Here is a 21,140-nt window from a genome sequence, read left to right on the forward strand (position 1 = left end):
GGAGTGGAACCCCATGGGTATTCCCAGTGACTTTAATTTAGTAGATATTCTTTGTAATCAGGGTATTTACAAGGTGATATCTGACCTACAGAAGCTCCAGTAGTTATTAAAGAACACCTAGAAGATAAGGAAGCCGATGAGTTTGGAAGTGCCACTCTTACTTGTCAGCTTTCCAAACCGGCTGTGGAAGTCGCTTGGAAAAAGGACTCAACTTTACTCCAGCCCAGCGATAAATATGAGATAAAGCAGGAAGGAAAAACAGCGAAGCTCATCATTCATGATGTGGAACCTGGAGATGCAGGGAAATATGACTGTGACACTGGAGATGACCACACCTCTGCAGTTCTCAATGTCAAAGGTCAGGTTAAGTGAATGGAGATGTTGAAATTCGAAAATCATCCATTTTCATGAATCGTCTTTTTGAACAATAACGCATCAGCGTTCCATTAGTATGATTAATATATGATTGTATTCGTTTGTAAATAATGTATCCATCCATTAATACCCATTCATACTTTTACGCTGCATTTACATTTTTATTCTACTGTAAATGTTTCGAAAACCTAAGAGGTTTCTAGATATAATTTTGGTTGACTTCAACGAAATGATAGAATTATTTTGGAATGGAACCCCATGGGTATTCCCAGTGACTTTAATTTATTAGATATTCTTTGTAATCAGGGTAATTACAAGGTGTTATCTGACCTACAGAAGCTCCAGTACTTATTAAAGAACACCTAGAAGATCAGGAAGCTGATGAGTTTGGAAGTGCCACTCTTACTTGTCAGCTTTCCAAACCGGCTGTGGATGTCGCTTGGAAGAAGGACTCCACTTTACTCCAGGCCAGCGATAAATATGAGATAAAGCAGAAAGGAAAAACAGCGAAGCTCATAATTCATGATGTGGAACCTGGAGATGCAGGGCAATATGGTTGTGACACTAAAGATGACCACACTTGTGCAGTTCTCAAAGTCAAAGGTAAACAAGGATATATTTTTACATCCATATACAAACCACAAATACGTGAAGTTTCATCTTGATATAATTAAACAATTTAATTTTCAAATGTATACCAACAGAAGCCCCTGTTAAAATATCAGAAGGCCTGGTGGACCAGGAAGCCGATGAGTTTGGAAGTGCCACTCTTACTTGTCAGCTTTCCAAACCGGCTGTGGAAGTCGCTTGGAAAAAGGACTCCACTTTACTCCAGCCCAGCGATAAATATGAGATAAAGCAGGAAGGAAAAACAGCGAAGCTCATCATTCATGATGTGGAACCTGGAGATGCAGGGAAATATGACTGTGACACTGGAGATGACCACACCTCTGCAGTTCTCAATGTCAAAGGTAAACAAGATATATTTTTACATCCATATACAAACCACAAATACGTGAAGTTTCATCTTGATATAATTAAACAATTTAATTTTCAAATGTATACCAACAGAAGCCCCTGTTAAAATATCAGAAGGCCTGGTGGACCAGGAAGCCGATGAGTTTGGAAGTGCCACTCTTACTTGTCAGCTTTCCAAACCGGCTGTGGAAGTCGCTTGGAAAAAGGACTCCACTTTACTCCAGCCCAGCGATAAATATGAGATAAAGCAGGAAGGAAAAACAGCGAAGCTCATCATTCATGATGTGGAACCTGGAGATGCAGGGAAATATGACTGTGACACTGGAGATGACCACACCTCTGCAGTTCTCAATGTCAAGGGTAAGGTTAAGCGAATGGAGATGTTGAAATTAAAATATCCATTTTCATGAATCGTTTTTTTGAACGATAACGCATCAGCGTTCCATGCGTAAAATGAATATATGATTGTATTCGTTTGTAAACAATGTATCCATTCATTAATACCCATGCATACTTTTATCCTGTATATTAATTTTAATTCCACTGCAAATGTTTAAAAAATTAAAGAGGTTGCTAGATATTTATTTGGTTTACTTCAACGAATTATAGAAATCTTTTGGAGTGGAACCCCATGGGTATTCCCAGTGACTTTAATTTAGTAGATATTCTTTGTAATCAGGGTATTTATAAGGCGATATCTGACCTACAGAAGCTCCAGTACTTATTAAAGAACACCTAGAAGATAAGGAAGCTGATGAGTTTGGAAGTGCCACTCTTACTTGTCAGCTTTCCAAACCGGCTGTGGAAGTCGCTTGGAAAAAGGACTCCACTTTACTCCAGCCCAGCGATAAATATGAGATAAAGCAGGAAGGAAAAACAGCGAAGCTCATCATTCATGATGTGGAACCTGGAGATGCAGGGAAATATGACTGTGACACTGGAGATGACCACACCTCTGCAGTTCTCAATGTCAAAGGCAAGGTTAAGCGAATGGAGATGTTGAAATTAAAATATCATCCATTTTCATGAATCGTCTTTTTGAACGATAACGCATCAGCGTTCCATGCGTATAATTAATATATGATTGTATTTGTTTGTAAACAATGTATCCATTCATTAATACCCATTCATACTTTTACCCTGTTTATTAATTTTAATTCCATGCAAATGTTTAGAAAATTTAAAAGGTTGCTAGATATTTATTTGGTTTACTTCAACGAAATTATAGAAATCTTTTGGAGTGGAACCCCATGGGTATTCCCAGTGACTTTAATTTAGTAGATATTCTTTGTAATCAGGGTATTTACAAGGTGATATCTGACCTACAGAAGCTCCAGTAGTTATTAAAGAACACCTAGAAGATAAGGAAGCCGATGAGTTTGGAAGTGCCACTCTTACTTGTCAGCTTTCCAAACCGGCTGTGGAAGTCGCTTGGAAAAAGGACTCAACTTTACTCCAGCCCAGCGATAAATATGAGATAAAGCAGGAAGGAAAAACAGCGAAGCTCATCATTCATGATGTGGAACCTGGAGATGCAGGGAAATATGACTGTGACACTGGAGATGACCACACCTCTGCAGTTCTCAATGTCAAAGGTCAGGTTAAGTGAATGGAGATGTTGAAATTCGAAAATCATCCATTTTCATGAATCGTCTTTTTGAACAATAACGCATCAGCGTTTCATTAGTATGATTAATATATGATTGTATTCGTTTGTAAATAATGTATCCATCCATTAATACCCATTCATACTTTTACGCTGCATTTACATTTTTATTCTACTGTAAATGTTTCGAAAACCTAAGAGGTTTCTAGATATAATTTTGGTTGACTTCAACGAAATGATAGAATTATTTTGGAATGGAACCCCATGGGTATTCCCAGTGACTTTAATTTATTAGATATTCTTTGTAATCAGGGTAATTACAAGGTGTTATCTGACCTACAGAAGCTCCAGTACTTATTAAAGAACACCTAGAAGATCAGGAAGCTGATGAGTTTGGAAGTGCCACTCTTACTTGTCAGCTTTCCAAACCGGCTGTGGATGTCGCTTGGAAGAAGGACTCCACTTTACTCCAGGCCAGCGATAAATATGAGATAAAGCAGAAAGGAAAAACAGCGAAGCTCATAATTCATGATGTGGAACCTGGAGATGCAGGGCAATATGGTTGTGACACTAAAGATGACCACACTTGTGCAGTTCTCAAAGTCAAAGGTAAACAAGGATATATTTTTACATCCATATACAAACCACAAATACGTGAAGTTTCATCTTGATATAATTAAACAATTTAATTTTCAAATGTATACCAACAGAAGCCCCTGTTAAAATATCAGAAGGCCTGGTGGACCAGGAAGCCGATGAGTTTGGAAGTGCCACTCTTACTTGTCAGCTTTCCAAACCGGCTGTGGAAGTCGCTTGGAAAAAGGACTCCACTTTACTCCAGCCCAGCGATAAATATGAGATAAAGCAGGAAGGAAAAACAGCGAAGCTCATCATTCATGATGTGGAACCTGGAGATGCAGGGAAATATGACTGTGACACTGGAGATGACCACACCTCTGCAGTTCTCAATGTCAAAGGTAAACAAGATATATTTTTACATCCATATACAAACCACAAATACGTGAAGTTTCATCTTGATATAATTAAACAATTTAATTTTCAAATGTATACCAACAGAAGCCCCTGTTAAAATATCAGAAGGCCTGGTGGACCAGGAAGCCGATGAGTTTGGAAGTGCCACTCTTACTTGTCAGCTTTCCAAACCGGCTGTGGAAGTCGCTTGGAAAAAGGACTCCACTTTACTCCAGCCCAGCGATAAATATGAGATAAAGCAGGAAGGAAAAACAGCGAAGCTCATCATTCATGATGTGGAACCTGGAGATGCAGGGAAATATGACTGTGACACTGGAGATGACCACACCTCTGCAGTTCTCAATGTCAAGGGTAAGGTTAAGCGAATGGAGATGTTGAAATTAAAATATCCATTTTCATGAATCGTTATTTTGAACGATAACGCATCAGCGTTCCATGCGTAAAATGAATATATGATTGTATTCGTTTGTAAACAATGTATCCATTCATTAATACCCATGCATACTTTTATCCTGTATATTAATTTTAATTCCACTGCAAATGTTTAAAAAATTAAAGAGGTTGCTAGATATTTATTTGGTTTACTTCATCGAATTATAGAAATCTTTTGGAGTGGAACCCCATGGGTATTCCCAGTGACTTTAATTTAGTAGATATTCTTTGTAATCAGGGTATTTATAAGGTGATATCTGACCTACAGAAGCTCCGGTACTTATTAAAGAACACCTAGAAGATAAGGAAGCTGATGAGTTTGGAAGTGCCACTCTTACTTGTCAGCTTTCCAAACCGGCTGTGGAAGTCGCTTGGAAAAAGGACTCCACTTTACTCCAGCCCAGCGATAAATATGAGATAAAGCAGGAAGGAAAAACAGCGAAGCTCATCATTCATGATGTGGAACCTGGAGATGCAGGGAAATATGACTGTGACACTGGAGATGACCACACCTCTGCAGTTCTCAATGTCAAAGGTAAGGTTAAGCGAATGGAGATGTTGAAATTAAAATATCATCCATTTTCATGAATCGTCTTTTTGAACGATAACGCATCAGCGTTCCATGCGTATAATTAATATATGATTGTATTTGTTTGTAAACAATGTATCCATTCATTAATACCCATTCATACTTTTACCCTGTTTATTAATTTTAATTCCATGCAAATGTTTAGAAAATTAAAAAGGTTGCTAGATATTTATTTGGTTTACTTCAACGAAATTATAGAAATCTTTTGGAGTGGAACCCCATGGGTATTCCCAGTGACTTTAATTTAGTAGATATTCTTTGTAATCAGGATATTTAAAAGGTGATATCTGACCTACAGAAGCTCCAGTACTTATTAAAGAACACCTAGAAGATAAGGAAGCTGATGAGTTTGGAAGTGCCACTCTTACCTGTCAGCTTTCCAAACCGGCTGTGGATGTCTCTTGGAAGAAGGACTCCACTTTACTCCAACCCAGCGATAAATATGAGATAAAGCAGGAAGGAAAAACAGCGAAGCTCATCATTCATGATGTGGAACCTGGAGATGCAGGGAAATATGACTGTGACACTGGAGATGACCACACCTCTGCAGTTCTCAATGTCAAAGGTCAGGTTAAGTGAATGGAGATGTTGAAATTCGAAAATCATCCATTTTCATGAATCGTCTTTTTGAACAATAACGCATCAGCGTTCCATGCGTATGATTAATATATGATTGTATTCGTTTGTAAATAATGTATCCATCCATTAATACCCATTCATACTTTTACGCTGCATTTACATTTTTATTCTACTGTAAATGTTTCGAAAACCTAAGAGGTTTCTAGATATAATTTTGGTTGACTTCAACGAAATGATAGAATTATTTTGGAATGGAACCCCATGGGTATTCCCAGTGACTTTAATTTATTAGATATTCTTTGTAATCAGGGTAATTACAAGGTGTTATCTGACCTACAGAAGCTCCAGTACTTATTAAAGAACACCTAGAAGATCAGGAAGCTGATGAGTTTGGAAGTGCCACTCTTACTTGTCAGCTTTCCAAACCGGCTGTGGATGTCGCTTGGAAGAAGGACTCCACTTTACTCCAGGCCAGCGATAAATATGAGATAAAGCAGAAAGGAAAAACAGCGAAGCTCATAATTCATGATGTGGAACCTGGAGATGCAGGGCAATATGGTTGTGACACTAAAGATGACCACACTTGTGCAGTTCTCAAAGTCAAAGGTAAACAAGGATATATTTTTACATCCATATACAAACCACAAATACGTGAAGTTTCATCTTGATATAATTAAACAATTTAATTTTCAAATGTATACCAACAGAAGCCCCTGTTAAAATATCAGAAGGCCTGGTGGACCAGGAAGCCGATGAGTTTGGAAGTGCCACTCTTACTTGTCAGCTTTCCAAACCGGCTGTGGAAGTCGCTTGGAAAAAGGACTCCACTTTACTCCAGCCCAGCGATAAATATGAGATAAAGCAGGAAGGAAAAACAGCGAAGCTTATCATTCATGATGTGGAACCTGGAGATGCAGGGAAATATGACTGTGACACTGGAGATGACCACACCTCTGCAGTTCTCAATGTCAAAGGTAAACAAGATATATTTTTACATCCATATACAAACCACAAATACGTGAAGTTTCATCTTGATATAATTAAACAATTTAATTTTCAAATGTATACCAACAGAAGCCCCTGTTAAAATATCAGAAGGCCTGGTGGACCAGGAAGCCGATGAGTTTGGAAGTGCCACTCTTACTTGTCAGCTTTCCAAACCGGCTGTGGAAGTCGCTTGGAAAAAGGACTCCACTTTACTCCAGCCCAGCGATAAATATGAGATAAAGCAAGAAGGAAAAACAGCGAAGCTCATCATTCATGATGTGGAACCTGGAGATGCAGGGAAATATGACTGTGACACTGGAGATGACCACACCTCTGCAGTTCTCAATGTCAAGGGTAAGGTTAAGCGAATGGAGATGTTGAAATTAAAATATCCATTTTCATGAATCGTTTTTTTGAACGATAACGCATCAGCGTTCCATGCGTAAAATGAATATATGATTGTATTCGTTTGTAAACAATGTATCCATTCATTAATACCCATGCATACTTTTATCCTGTATATTAATTTTAATTCCACTGCAAATGTTTAAAAAATTAAAGAGGTTGCTAGATATTTATTTGGTTTACTTCAACGAATTATAGAAATCTTTTGGAGTGGAACCCCATGGGTATTCCCAGTGACTTTAATTTAGTAGATATTCTTTGTAATCAGGGTATTTATAAGGCGATATCTGACCTACAGAAGCTCCAGTACTTATTAAAGAACACCTAGAAGATAAGGAAGCTGATGAGTTTGGAAGTGCCACTCTTACTTGTCAGCTTTCCAAACCGGCTGTGGAAGTCGCTTGGAAAAAGGACTCCACTTTACTCCAGCCCAGCGATAAATATGAGATAAAGCAGGAAGGAAAAACAGCGAAGCTCATCATTCATGATGTGGAACCTGGAGATGCAGGGAAATATGACTGTGACACTGGAGATGACCACACCTCTGCAGTTCTCAATGTCAAAGGCAAGGTTAAGCGAATGGAGATGTTGAAATTAAAATATCATCCATTTTCATGAATCGTCTTTTTGAACGATAACGCATCAGCGTTCCATGCGTATAATTAATATATGATTGTATTTGTTTGTAAACAATGTATCCATTCATTAATACCCATTCATACTTTTACCCTGTTTATTAATTTTAATTCCATGCAAATGTTTAGAAAATTTAAAAGGTTGCTAGATATTTATTTGGTTTACTTCAACGAAATTATAGAAATCTTTTGGAGTGGAACCCCATGGGTATTCCCAGTGACTTTAATTTAGTAGATATTCTTTGTAATCAGGATATTTAAAAGGTGATATCTGACCTACAGAAGCTCCAGTACTTATTAAAGAACACCTAGCAGATAAGGAAGCTGATGAGTTTGGAAGTGCCACTCTTACTTGTCAGCTTTCCAAACCGGCTGTGGAAGTCGCTTGGAAAAAGGACTCCACTTTACTCCAGCCCAGCGATAAATATGAGATAAAGCAGGAAGGAAAAACAGCGAAGCTCATCATTCATGATGTGGAACCTGGCAATGCAGGGAAATATGACTGTGACACTGGAGATGACCACACCTCTGCAGTTCTCAATGTCAAAGGTCAGGTTAAGTGAATGGAGATGTTGAAATTAGAAAATCATCCGTTATCATGAATCGTCTTTTTGAACAATAAAGCATCAGTGTTCCATGCGTATAATTAATATATGATTGTATTCGTTTGTAAACAATGTATCCATTCATTAATACCCATGCATACTTTTATCCTGTATATTAATTTTAATTCCACTGCAAATGTTTAAAAAATTAAAGAGGTTGCTAGATATTTATTTGGTTTACTTCTACGAAATTATAGAAATCTTTTGGAGTGGAACCCCATGGGTATTCCCAGTGACTTTAATTTAGTAGATATTCTTTGTAATCAGGGTATTTATAAGGTGATATCTGACCTACAGAAGCTCCAGTACTTATTAAAGAACACCTAGAAGATAAGGAAGCGGATGAGTTTGGAAGTGCCACTCTTACTTGTCAGCTTTCCAAACCGGCTGTGGAAGTCGCTTGGAAAAAGGACTCCACTTTACTCCAGCCCAGCGATAAATATGAGATAAAGCAGGAAGGAAAAACAGCGAAGCTCATCATTCATGATGTGGAACCTGGAGATGCAGGGAAATATGACTGTGACACTGGAGATGACCACACCTCTGCAGTTCTCAATGTCAAAGGTAAGGTTAAGCGAATGGAGATGTTGAAATTAAAATATCATCCATTTTCATGAATCGTCTTTTTGAACGATAACGCATCAGCGTTCCATGCGTATAATTAATATATGATTGTATTTGTTTGTAAACAATGTATCCATTCATTAATACCCATTCATACTTTTACCCTGTTTATTAATTTTAATTCCATGCAAATGTTTAGAAAATTAAAAAGGTTGCTAGATATTTATTTGGTTTACTTCAACGAAATTATAGAAATCTTTTGGAGTGGAACCCCATGGGTATTCCCAGTGACTTTAATTTAGTAGATATTCTTTGTAATCAGGATATTTAAAAGGTGATATCTGACCTACAGAAGCTCCAGTACTTATTAAAGAACACCTAGAAGATAAGGAAGCTGATGAGTTTGGAAGTGCCACTCTTACTTGTCAGCTTTCCAAACCGGCTGTGGAAGTCGCTTGGATAAAGGACTCCACTTTACTCCAGCCCAGCGATAAATATGAGATAAAGCAGGAAGGAAAAACAGCGAAGCTCATCATTCATGATGTGGAACCTGGCAATGCAGGGAAATATGACTGTGACACTGGAGATGACCACACCTCTGCAGTTCTCAATGTCAAAGGTCAGGTTAAGTGAATGGAGATGTTGAAATTCGAAAATCATCCGTTATCATGAATCGTCTTTTTGAACAATAACGCATCAGTGTTCCATGCGTATAATTAATATATGATTGTATTCGTTTGTAAACAATGTATCCATCCATTAATACCCATTCATACTTTTACGCTGCATATACATTTTTATTCTACTGTAAATGTTTAGAAAACCTAAGAGGTTTCTAGATATTATTTTGGTTGACTTCAACGAAATGATAGAATTATTTTGGAATGGAACCCCATGGGTATTGCCAGTGACTTTAATTTATTAGATATTCTTTGTAATCAGGATAATTACAAGGTGTTATCTGACCTACAGAAGCTCCAGTACTTATTAAAGAACACCTAGAAGATCAGGAAGCTGATGAGTTTGGAAGTGCCACTCTTACTTGTCAGCTTTCCAAACCGGCTGTGGAAGTCGCTTGGAAAAAGGACTCCACTTTACTCCAGCCCAGCGATAAATATGAGATAAAGCAGGAAGGAAAAACAGCGAAGCTCATCATTCATGATGTGGAACCTGGAGATGCAGGGAAATATGACTGTGACACTGGAGATGACCACACCTCTGCAGTTCTCAATGTCAAAGGTCAGGTTAAGTGAATGGAGATGTTGAAATTCGAAAATCATCCATTTTCATGAATCGTCTTTTTGAACAATAACGCATCAGTGTTCCATGCGTATAATTAATATTTGATTGTATTTGTTTGTAAACAATGTATCCATTCATTAATACCCATTCATACTTTTACCCTGTTTATTAATTTTAATTCCATGCAAATGTTTAGAAAATTTAAAAGGTTGCTAGATATTTATTTGGTTTACTTCAACGAAATTATAGAAATCTTTTGGAGTGGAACCCCATGGGTATTCCCAGTGACTTTAATTTAGTAGATATTCTTTGTAATCAGGATATTTAAAAGGTGATATCTGACCTACAGAAGCTCCAGTACTTATTAAAGAACACCTAGCAGATAAGGAAGCTGATGAGTTTGGAAGTGCCACTCTTACTTGTCAGCTTTCCAAACCGGCTGTGGAAGTCGCTTGGAAAAAGGACTCCACTTTACTCCAGCCCAGCGATAAATATGAGATAAAGCAGGAAGGAAAAACAGCGAAGCTCATCATTCATGATGTGGAACCTGGCAATGCAGGGAAATATGACTGTGACACTGGAGATGACCACACCTCTGCAGTTCTCAATGTCAAAGGTCAGGTTAAGTGAATGGAGATGTTGAAATTAGAAAATCATCCGTTATCATGAATCGTCTTTTTGAACAATAAAGCATCAGTGTTCCATGCGTATAATTAATATATGATTGTATTCGTTTGTAAACAATGTATCCATTCATTAATACCCATGCATACTTTTATCCTGTATATTAATTTTAATTCCACTGCAAATGTTTAAAAAATTAAAGAGGTTGCTAGATATTTATTTGGTTTACTTCTACGAAATTATAGAAATCTTTTGGAGTGGAACCCCATGGGTATTCCCAGTGACTTTAATTTAGTAGATATTCTTTGTAATCAGGGTATTTATAAGGTGATATCTGACCTACAGAAGCTCCAGTACTTATTAAAGAACACCTAGAAGATAAGGAAGCGGATGAGTTTGGAAGTGCCACTCTTACTTGTCAGCTTTCCAAACCGGCTGTGGAAGTCGCTTGGAAAAAGGACTCCACTTTACTCCAGCCCAGCGATAAATATGAGATAAAGCAGGAAGGAAAAACAGCGAAGCTCATCATTCATGATGTGGAACCTGGAGATGCAGGGAAATATGACTGTGACACTGGAGATGACCACACCTCTGCAGTTCTCAATGTCAAAGGTAAGGTTAAGCGAATGGAGATGTTGAAATTAAAATATCATCCATTTTCATGAATCGTCTTTTTGAACGATAACGCATCAGCGTTCCATGCGTATAATTAATATATGATTGTATTTGTTTGTAAACAATGTATCCATTCATTAATACCCATTCATACTTTTACCCTGTTTATTAATTTTAATTCCATGCAAATGTTTAGAAAATTAAAAAGGTTGCTAGATATTTATTTGGTTTACTTCAACGAAATTATAGAAATCTTTTGGAGTGGAACCCCATGGGTATTCCCAGTGACTTTAATTTAGTAGATATTCTTTGTAATCAGGATATTTAAAAGGTGATATCTGACCTACAGAAGCTCCAGTACTTATTAAAGAACACCTAGAAGATAAGGAAGCTGATGAGTTTGGAAGTGCCACTCTTACTTGTCAGCTTTCCAAACCGGCTGTGGAAGTCGCTTGGATAAAGGACTCCACTTTACTCCAGCCCAGCGATAAATATGAGATAAAGCAGGAAGGAAAAACAGCGAAGCTCATCATTCATGATGTGGAACCTGGCAATGCAGGGAGATATGACTGTGGCACTGGAGATGACCACACCTCTGCAGTTCTCAATGTCAAAGGTCAGGTTAAGTGAATGGAGATGTTGAAATTCGAAAATCATCCGTTATCATGAATCGTCTTTTTGAACAATAACGCATCAGTGTTCCATGCGTATAATTAATATATGATTGTATTCGTTTGTAAACAATGTATCCATCCATTAATACCCATTCATACTTTTACGCTGCATATACATTTTTATTCTACTGTAAATGTTTAGAAAACCTAAGAGGTTTCTAGATATTATTTTGGTTGACTTCAACGAAATGATAGAATTATTTTGGAATGGAACCCCATGGGTATTGCCAGTGACTTTAATTTATTAGATATTCTTTGTAATCAGGATAATTACAAGGTGTTATCTGACCTACAGAAGCTCCAGTACTTATTAAAGAACACCTAGAAGATCAGGAAGCTGATGAGTTTGGAAGTGCCACTCTTACTTGTCAGCTTTCCAAACCGGCTGTGGAAGTCGCTTGGAAAAAGGACTCCACTTTACTCCAGCCCAGCGATAAATATGAGATAAAGCAGGAAGGAAAAACAGCGAAGCTCATCATTCATGATGTGGAACCTGGAGATGCAGGGAAATATGACTGTGACACTGGAGATGACCACACCTCTGCAGTTCTCAATGTCAAAGGTCAGGTTAAGTGAATGGAGATGTTGAAATTCGAAAATCATCCATTTTCATGAATCGTCTTTTTGAACAATAACGCATCAGTGTTCCATGCGTATAATTAATATTTGATTGTATTCGCTTGTAAACAATGTATCCATCCATTAATACCCATTCATACTTTTACGCTGCATATACATTTTATTCTACTGTAAATGTTTAGAAAACCTAAGATGTTTCTAGATATAATTTTGGTTGACTTCAACAAAATGATAGAATTATTTTGGAATGGAACCCCATGGGTATTCCCAGTGACTTTAATTTATTAGATATTCTTTGTAATCAGGATAATTACAAGGTGTTATCTGACCTACAGAAGCTCCAGTACTTATTAAAGAACACCTAGAAGATCAGGAAGCTGATGAGTTTGGAAGTGCCACTCTTACTTGTCAGCTTTCCAAACCGGCTGTGGATGTCGCTTGGAAGAAGGACTCCACGTTACTCCAGGCCAGCGATAAATATGAGATAACGCAGGAAGGAAAAATAGCGAAGCTCATCATTCATGATGTGGAACCTGGAGATGCAGGGAAATATGGTTGTGACACTAAAGATGACCACACTTGTGCAGTTCTCAATGTCAAAGGTAAACAAGGATATCTATTTACATCCATATACAAACCACAAATACGTGAAGTTTCATCTTGATATAATTAAACAATTTAATTTTCAAATGTATACCAACAGAAGCCCCTGTTAAAATATCAGAAGGCCTGGTGGACCAGGAAGCCGAAGAGTTTGGAAGTACAACTCTTACTTGTCAGCTTTCCAAACCGGCTGTGGAAGTCGCTTGGAAAAAGGACTCCACTTTACTCCAGCCCAGCGATAAATATGAGATAAAGCAGGAAGGAAAAACAACGAAGCTCATCATTCATGATGTGGAACCTGGAGATGCAGGGAAATATGACTGTGACACTGGAGATGACCACACCTCTGCAGTTCTCAATGTCAAAGGTAAGGTTAAGCGAATGGAGATGTTGAAATTAAAATATCATCCATTTTCATGAATCGTTTTTTTGAACGATAACGCATCAGCGTTCCATGCGTAAAATGAATATATGATTGTATTCGTTTGTAAACAATGTATCCATTCATTAATACCCATGCATACTTTTATCCTGTATATTAATTTTAATTCCACTGCAAATGTTTAAAAAATTAAAGAGGTTGCTAGATATTTATTTGGTTTACTTCAACGAAATTATAGAAATCTTTTGGAGTGGAACCCCATGGGTATTCCCAGTGACTTTAATTTAGTAGATATTCTTTGTAATCAGGGTATTTATAAGGTGATATCTGACCTACAGAAGCTCCAGTACTTATTAAAGAACACCTAGAAGATAAGGAAGCTGATGAGTTTGGAAGTGCCACTCTTACTTGTCAGCTTTCCAAACCGGCTGTGGAAGTCGCTTGGAAAAAGGACTCCACTTTACTCCAGCCCAGCGATAAATATGAGATAAAGCAGGAAGGAAAAACAGCGAAGCTCATCATTCATGATGTGGAACCTGGAGATGCAGGGAAATATGACTGTGACACTGGAGACGACCACACCTCTGCAGTTCTCAATGTCAAAGGTCAGGTTAAGTGAATGGAGATGTTGAAATTAAAATATCATCCATTTTCATGAATCGTCTTTTTGAACAATAACGCATCAGTGTTCCATGCGTATAATTAAAATATGATTGTATTCGTTTGTAAATAATGTATCCATCCATTAATACCCATTCATACTTTTACGCTGCATATAAATTTTTATTCTACTGTAAATGTTTAGAAAACCTAAGAGGTTTCTAGATTTTATTTTGGTTGACTTCAACGAAATGATAGAATTTTTTTGGAATGGAACCCCATGGGTATTCCCAGTGACTTTAATTTATTAGATATTCTTTGTAATCAGGATAATTACAAGGTGTTATCTGACCTACAGAAGCTCCAGTACTTATTAAAGAACACCTAGAAGATCAGGAAGCTGATGAGTTTGGAAGGGCCACTCTTACCTGTCAGCTTTCCAAACCGGCTGTGGATGTCGCTTGGAAGAAGGACTCCACTTTACTCCAGGCCAGCGATAAATATGAGATAAAGCAGGAAGGAAAAATAGCGAAGCTCATCATTCATGATGTGGAACCTGGAGATGCAGGGCAATATGGTTGTGACACTAAAGATGACCACACTTGTGCAGTTCTCAAAGTCAAAGGTAAACAAGGATATCTATTTACATCCATATACAAACCACAAATACGTGAAGTTTCATCTTGATATAATTAAACAATTTAATTTTCAAATGTATACCAACAGAAGCCCCTGTTAAAATATCAGAAAGCCTGGTGGACCAGGAAGCCGATGAGTTTGGAAGTGCCACTCTTACTTGTCAGCTTTCCAAACCGGCTGTGGATGTCGCTTGGAAAAAGGACTCCACTTTACTCCAGTCCAGCGATAAATATGAAATAAAGCAGGAAGGAAAAACAGCGAAGCTCATCATTCATGATGTGGAACCTGGAGATGCAGGGAAATATGACTGTGACACTGGAGATGACCACACCTCTGCAGTTCTCAATGTCAAAGGTAAGGTTAAGCGAATGGAGATGTTGAAATTAAAATATCATCCATTTTCATGAATCGTTTTTTTGAACGATAACGCATCAGCGTTCCATGCGCATAATGAATATATGATTGTATTCGTTTGTAAACAATGTATCCATTCATTAATAACCATGCATACTTTTACCCTGTATATTAATTTTAATTCCACTGCAAATGTTTAGAGAATTAAAGAGGTTGCTAGATATTTATTTGGTTTACTTCAACGAAATTATAGAAATATTTTGGAGTGGAACTCCATGGGTATTCCCAGTGACTTTAATTTAGTAGATATTCTTTGTAATCAGGGTATTTACAAGGTGATATCTGACCTACAGAAGCTCCAGTACTTATTAAAGAACACCTAGAAGATAAGGAAGCTGATGAGTTTGGAAGTGCCACTCTTACTTGTCAGCTTTCCAAACCGGCTGTGGAAGTCGCTTGGAAAAAGGACTCCACTTTACTCCAGGCCAGCGATAAATATGAGATAAAGCAGGAAGGAAAAACAGCGAAGCTCATCATTCATGATGTGGAACCTGGAGATGCCGGGGAATATGGTTGTGACACTAGAGATGACCACACTTGTGCAGTTCTCAAAGTCAAAGGTAAACAAGGATATGTTTTTTTCTCCACTTACAAACCACAAATATGTGTTGTTTAATTTTGAAATAATTTCAAATGTACTTTTCAAATGTATACCAACAGAAGCCCCTGTTAAAATATCAGAAGGCCTGGTGGACCAGGAAGCCGATGAGTTTGGAAGTGCCACTCTTACTTGTCAGCTTTCCAAACCGGCTGTGGAAGTCGCTTGGAAAAAGGACTCCACTTTACTCCAGCCCAGCGATAAATATGAGATAAAGCAGGAAGGAAAAACAGCGAAGCTCATCATTCATGATGTGGAACCTGGAGATGCAGGGAAATATGACTGTGACACTGGAGATGACCACACCTCTGCAGTTATCAATGTCAAAGGTCAGGTTAAGTGAATGGAGATGTTGAAATTCGAAAATCATCCATTTTCATGAATAGTCTTTTTGAACAATAACGCATCAGCGTTCCATGCGTATAATTAATATATGATTGTATTCGTTTGTAAATAATGTATCCATCCATTAATACCCATTCATACTTTTACGCTGCATTTACATGTTTATTCTACTGTAAATGTTTAGAAAACCTAAGAGGTTTCTAGATATTATTTTGGTTGACTTCAACGAAATGATAGAATTATTTTGGAATGGAACCCCATGGGTATTCCCAGTGACTTTAATTTATTAGATATTCTTTGTAATCAGGATAATTACAAGGTGTTATCTGACCTACAGAAGCTCCAGTACTTATTAAAGAACACCTAGAAGATCAGGAAGCTGATGAGTTTGGAAGTGCCACTCTTACTTGTCAGCTTTCCAAACCGGCTGTGGAAGTCGCTTGGAAAAAGGACTCCACTTTACTCCAGCCCAGCGATAAATATGAGATAAAGCAGGAAGGAAAAACAGCGAAGCTCATCATTCATGATGTGGAACCTGGAGATGCAGGGAAATATGACTGTGACACTGGAGATGACCACACCTCTGCAGTTATCAATGTCAAAGGTCAGGTTAAGTGAATGGAGATGTTGAAATTCGAAAATCATCCATTTTCATGAATAGTCTTTTTGAACAATAACGCATCAGCGTTCCATGCGTATAATTAATATATGATTGTATTCGTTTGTAAATAATGTATCCATCCATTAATACCCATTCATACTTTTACACTGCATTTACATTTTTATTCTACTGTAAATGTTTAGAAAACCTAAGAGGTTTCTAGATATTATTTTGGTTGACTTCAACGAAATGATAGAATTATTTTGGAATGGAACCCCATGGGTATTCCCAGTGACTTTAATTTATTAGATATTCTTTGTAATCAGGATAATTACAAGGTGTTATCTGACCTACAGAAGCTCCAGTACTTATTAAAGAACACCTAGAAGATCAGGAAGCTGATGAGTTTGGAAGTGCCACTCTTACCTGTCAGCTTTCCAAACCGGCTGTGGATGTCGCTTGGAAGAAGGACTCCACTTTACTCCAGGCCAGCGATAAATATGAGATAAAGCAGGAAGGAAAAATAGCGAAGCTCATCATTCATGATGTGGAACCTGGAGATGCAGGGCAATATGGTTGTGACACTAGAGATGACCACACTTGTGCAGTTCTCAAAGTCAAAGGTAAACAAGGATATGTTTTTTTCTCCATTTACAAACCACAAATATGTGTTGTTTAAATTTGAAATAATTTCAAATGTACTTTTCAAATGTATACCAACAGAAGCCCCTGTTAAAATATCAGAAGGCCTGGTGGACCAGGAAGCCGATGAGTTTGGAAGTGCCACTCTTACTTGTCAGCTTTCCAAACCGGCTGTGGAAGTCGCTTGGAAAAAGGACTCCACTTTACTCCAGCCCAGCGATAAATATGAGATAAAGCAGGAAGGAAAAACAGCGAAGCTCATCATTCATGATGTGGAACCTGGAGATGCAGGGAAATATGACTGTGACACTGGAGATGACCACACCTCTGCAGTTCTCAATGTCAAAGGTCAGGTTAAGTGAATGGAGATGATGAAATTCGAAAATCATCCATTTTCATGAATCGTCTTTTTGAACAATAACGCATCAGTGTTCCATGCGTATAATTAATATATGATTGTATTCGTTTGTAAATAATGTATCCATCCATTAATACCCATTCATACTTTTACGCTGCATATACATTTTTATTCTACTGTAAATGTTTAGAAAACCTAAGAGGTTTCTAGATATTATTTTGGTTGACTTCAACGAAATGATAGAATTATTTTGGAATGGAACCCCATGGGTATTTCCAGTGACTTTAATTTATTAGATATTCTTTGTAATCAGGATAATTACAAGGTGTTATCTGACCTACAGAAGCTCCAGTACTTATTAAAGAACACCTAGAAGATCAGGAAGCTGATGAGTTTGGAAGTGCCACTCTTACCTGTCAGCTTTCCAAACCGGCTGTGGATGTCGCTTGGAAGAAGGACTCCACTTTACTCCAGGCCAGCGATAAATATGAGATAAAGCAGGAAGGAAAAATAGCGAAGCTCATCATTCATGATGTGGAACCTGGAGATGCAGGGCAATATGGTTGTGACACTAAAGATGACCACACTTGTGCAGTTCTCAAAGTCAAAGGTAAACAAGGATATCTATTTACATCCATATACAAACCACAAATACGTGAAGTTTCATCTTGATATAATTAAACAATTTAATTTTCAAATGTATACCAACAGAAGCCCCTGTTAAAATATCAGAAGGCCTGGTGGACCAGGAAGCCGATGAGTTTGGAAGTGCCACTCTTACTTGTCAGCTTTCCAAACCGGCTGTGGAAATCGCTTGGAAAAAGGACTCCACTTTACTCCAGTCCAGCGATAAATATGAGATAAAGCAGGAAGGAAAAACAGCGAAGCTCATCATTCATGATGTGGAACCTGGAGATGCAGGGAAATATGACTGTGACACTGGAGATGACCACACCTCTGCAGTTCTCAATGTCAAAGGTAAGGTTAAGCGAATGGAGATGTTGAAATTAAAATATCATCCATTTTCATGAATCGTTTTTTTGAACGATAACGCATCAGCGTTCCATGCGTAAAATGAATATATGATTGTATTCGTTTGTAAACAATGTATCCATTCATTAATACCCATGCATACTTTTATCCTGTATATTAATTTTAATTCCACTGCAAATGTTTAAAAAATTAAAGAGGTTGCTAGATATTTATTTGGTTTACTTCAACGAAATTATAGAAATATTTTGGAGTGGAACCCCATGGGTATTCCCAGTGACTTTAATTTAGTAGATATTCTTTGTAATCAGGGTATTTACAAGGTGATATCTGACCTACAGAAGCTCCAGTACTTATTAAAGAACACCTAGAAGATAAGGAAGCCGATGAGTTTGGAAGTGCCACTCTTACTTGTCAGCTTTCCAAACCGGCTGTGGAAGTCGCTTGGAAAAAGGACTCCACTTTACTCCAGCCCAGCGATAAATATGAGATAAAGCAGGAAGGAAAAACAGCGAAGCTCATCATTCATGATGTGGAACCTGGAGATGCAGGGAAATATGACTGTGACACTGGAGATGACCACACCTCTGCAGTTCTCAATGTCAAAGGTCAGGTTAAGTGAATGGAGATGATGAAATTCGAAAATCATCCATTTTCATTAATCGTCTTTTTGAACAATAACGCATCAGTGTTCCATGCGTATAATTAATATATGATTGTATTCGTTTGTAAATAATGTATCCATCCATTAATACCCATTCATACTTTTACGCTGCATATACATTTTTATTCTACTGTAAATGTTTAGAAAACCTAAGAGGTTTCTAGATATTATTTTGGTTGACTTCAACGAAATGATAGAATTATTTTGGAATGGAACCCCATGGGTATTTCCAGTGACTTTAATTTATTAGATATTCTTTGTAATCAGGATAATTACAAGGTGTTATCTGACCTACAGAAGCTCCAGTACTTATTAAAGAACACCTAGAAGATCAGGAAGCTGATGAGTTTGGAAGTGCCACTCTTACCTGTCAGCTTTCCAAACCGGCTGTGGATGTCTCTTGGAAGAAGGACTCCACTTTACTCCAACCCAGCGATAAATATGAGATAAAGCAGGAAGGAAAAACAGCGAAGCTCATCATTCATGATGTGGAACCTGGAAAAGCAGGGAAATATGACTGTGACACTGGAGATGACCACACCTCTGCAGTTCTCAATGTCAAAGGTCAGGTTAAGTGAATGGAGATGTTGAAATTCGAAAATCATCCATTTTCATGAATCGTCTTTTTGAACAATAACGCATCAGTGTTCCATGCGTATAATTAATATATGATTGTATTCGTTTGTAAATAATGTATCCATCCATTAATACCCATTCATACTTTTACGCTGCATATACATTTTTATTCTACTGTAAATGTTTAGAAAACCTAAGAGGTTTCTAGATTTTATTTTGGTTGACTTCAACGAAATGATAGAATTATTTTGGAATGGAACCCCATGGGTATTCCCAGTGACTTTAATTTAATAGATATTCTTTGTAATCAGGATAATTACAAGGTGTTATCTGACCTACAGAAGCTCCAGTACTTATTAAAGAACACCTAGAAGATCAGGAAGCTGATGAGTTTGGAAGTGCCACTCTTACCTGTCAGCTTTCCAAACCGGCTGTGGATGTCGCTTGGAAGAAGGACTCCACTTTACTCCAGGCCAGCGATAAATATGAGATAAAGCAGGAAGGAAAAATAGCGAAGCTCACCATTCATGATGTGGAACCTGGAGATGCAGGGCAATATGGTTGTGACACTAAAGATGACCACACTTGTGCAGTTCTCAAAGTCAAAGGTAAACAAGGATATCTATTTACATCCATATACAAACCACAAATACGTGAAGTTTCATCTTGATATAATTAAACAATTTAATTTTCAAATGTATACCAACAGAAGCCCCTGTTAAAATATCAGAAGGCCTGGTGGACCAGGAAGCCGATGAGTTTGGAAGTGCCACTCTTACTTGTCAGCTTTCCAAACCGGCTGTGGAAGTCGCTTGGAAAAAGGACTCCACTTTACTCCAGCCCAGCGATAAATATGAGATAAAGCAGGAAGGAAAAACAGCGAAGCTCATCATTCATGATGTGGAACCTGGAGATGCAGGGAAATATGACTGTGACACTGGAGATGACCACACCTCTGCAGTTCTCAATGTCAAAGGTAATACAAATAAATATTATTGATCTGCAATTTTTCATTTCATAATGTAGCTCCTAGCAGTGAAGATGTTTTTAATTTAACGGAGGCGGACGCCACCTGCAATCGTAAACGAGGTCGTCTACCTCAGCAGACGTCAAGTTCACTCTGCTGCTGCTGCTGCTCCTGCTGCTCCTGCTGCTACGGTGGCGAGATGTTCCCTCCCTCGCCTTCTATACAGGATTTAGATCCCGACCCTGACTCCTGTATATTTGGAGTTTGCATGTCTCTATC

General features: G+C 37.8%; 1 protein-coding gene across 1 annotated transcript in view; it reads left to right on the top strand.

The window, feature by feature from the left end:
- Positions 1-14,982: 14,982 nt before the first annotated feature.
- Positions 14,983-21,140, top strand: part of LOC133344948 (obscurin-like) — a 43,070-nt gene continuing 36,912 nt past the window's right edge. The window contains exons 1-4 of the mRNA XM_061555277.1: positions 14,983-15,060; positions 15,491-15,680; positions 18,376-18,647; positions 20,834-20,870. Of these exons, the coding sequence (XP_061411261.1) occupies positions 14,983-15,060; positions 15,491-15,680; positions 18,376-18,647; positions 20,834-20,870 (577 nt within the window). The remainder of the gene's footprint in view (positions 15,061-15,490; positions 15,681-18,375; positions 18,648-20,833; positions 20,871-21,140) is intronic.

Source organism: Lethenteron reissneri, chromosome 21 (assembly GCF_015708825.2).
Source record: "Lethenteron reissneri isolate LAM-NWPU_2019-01 chromosome 21, ASM1570882v1, whole genome shotgun sequence".
Taxonomy (NCBI): Eukaryota; Metazoa; Chordata; class Hyperoartia; order Petromyzontiformes; family Petromyzontidae; genus Lethenteron; species Lethenteron reissneri.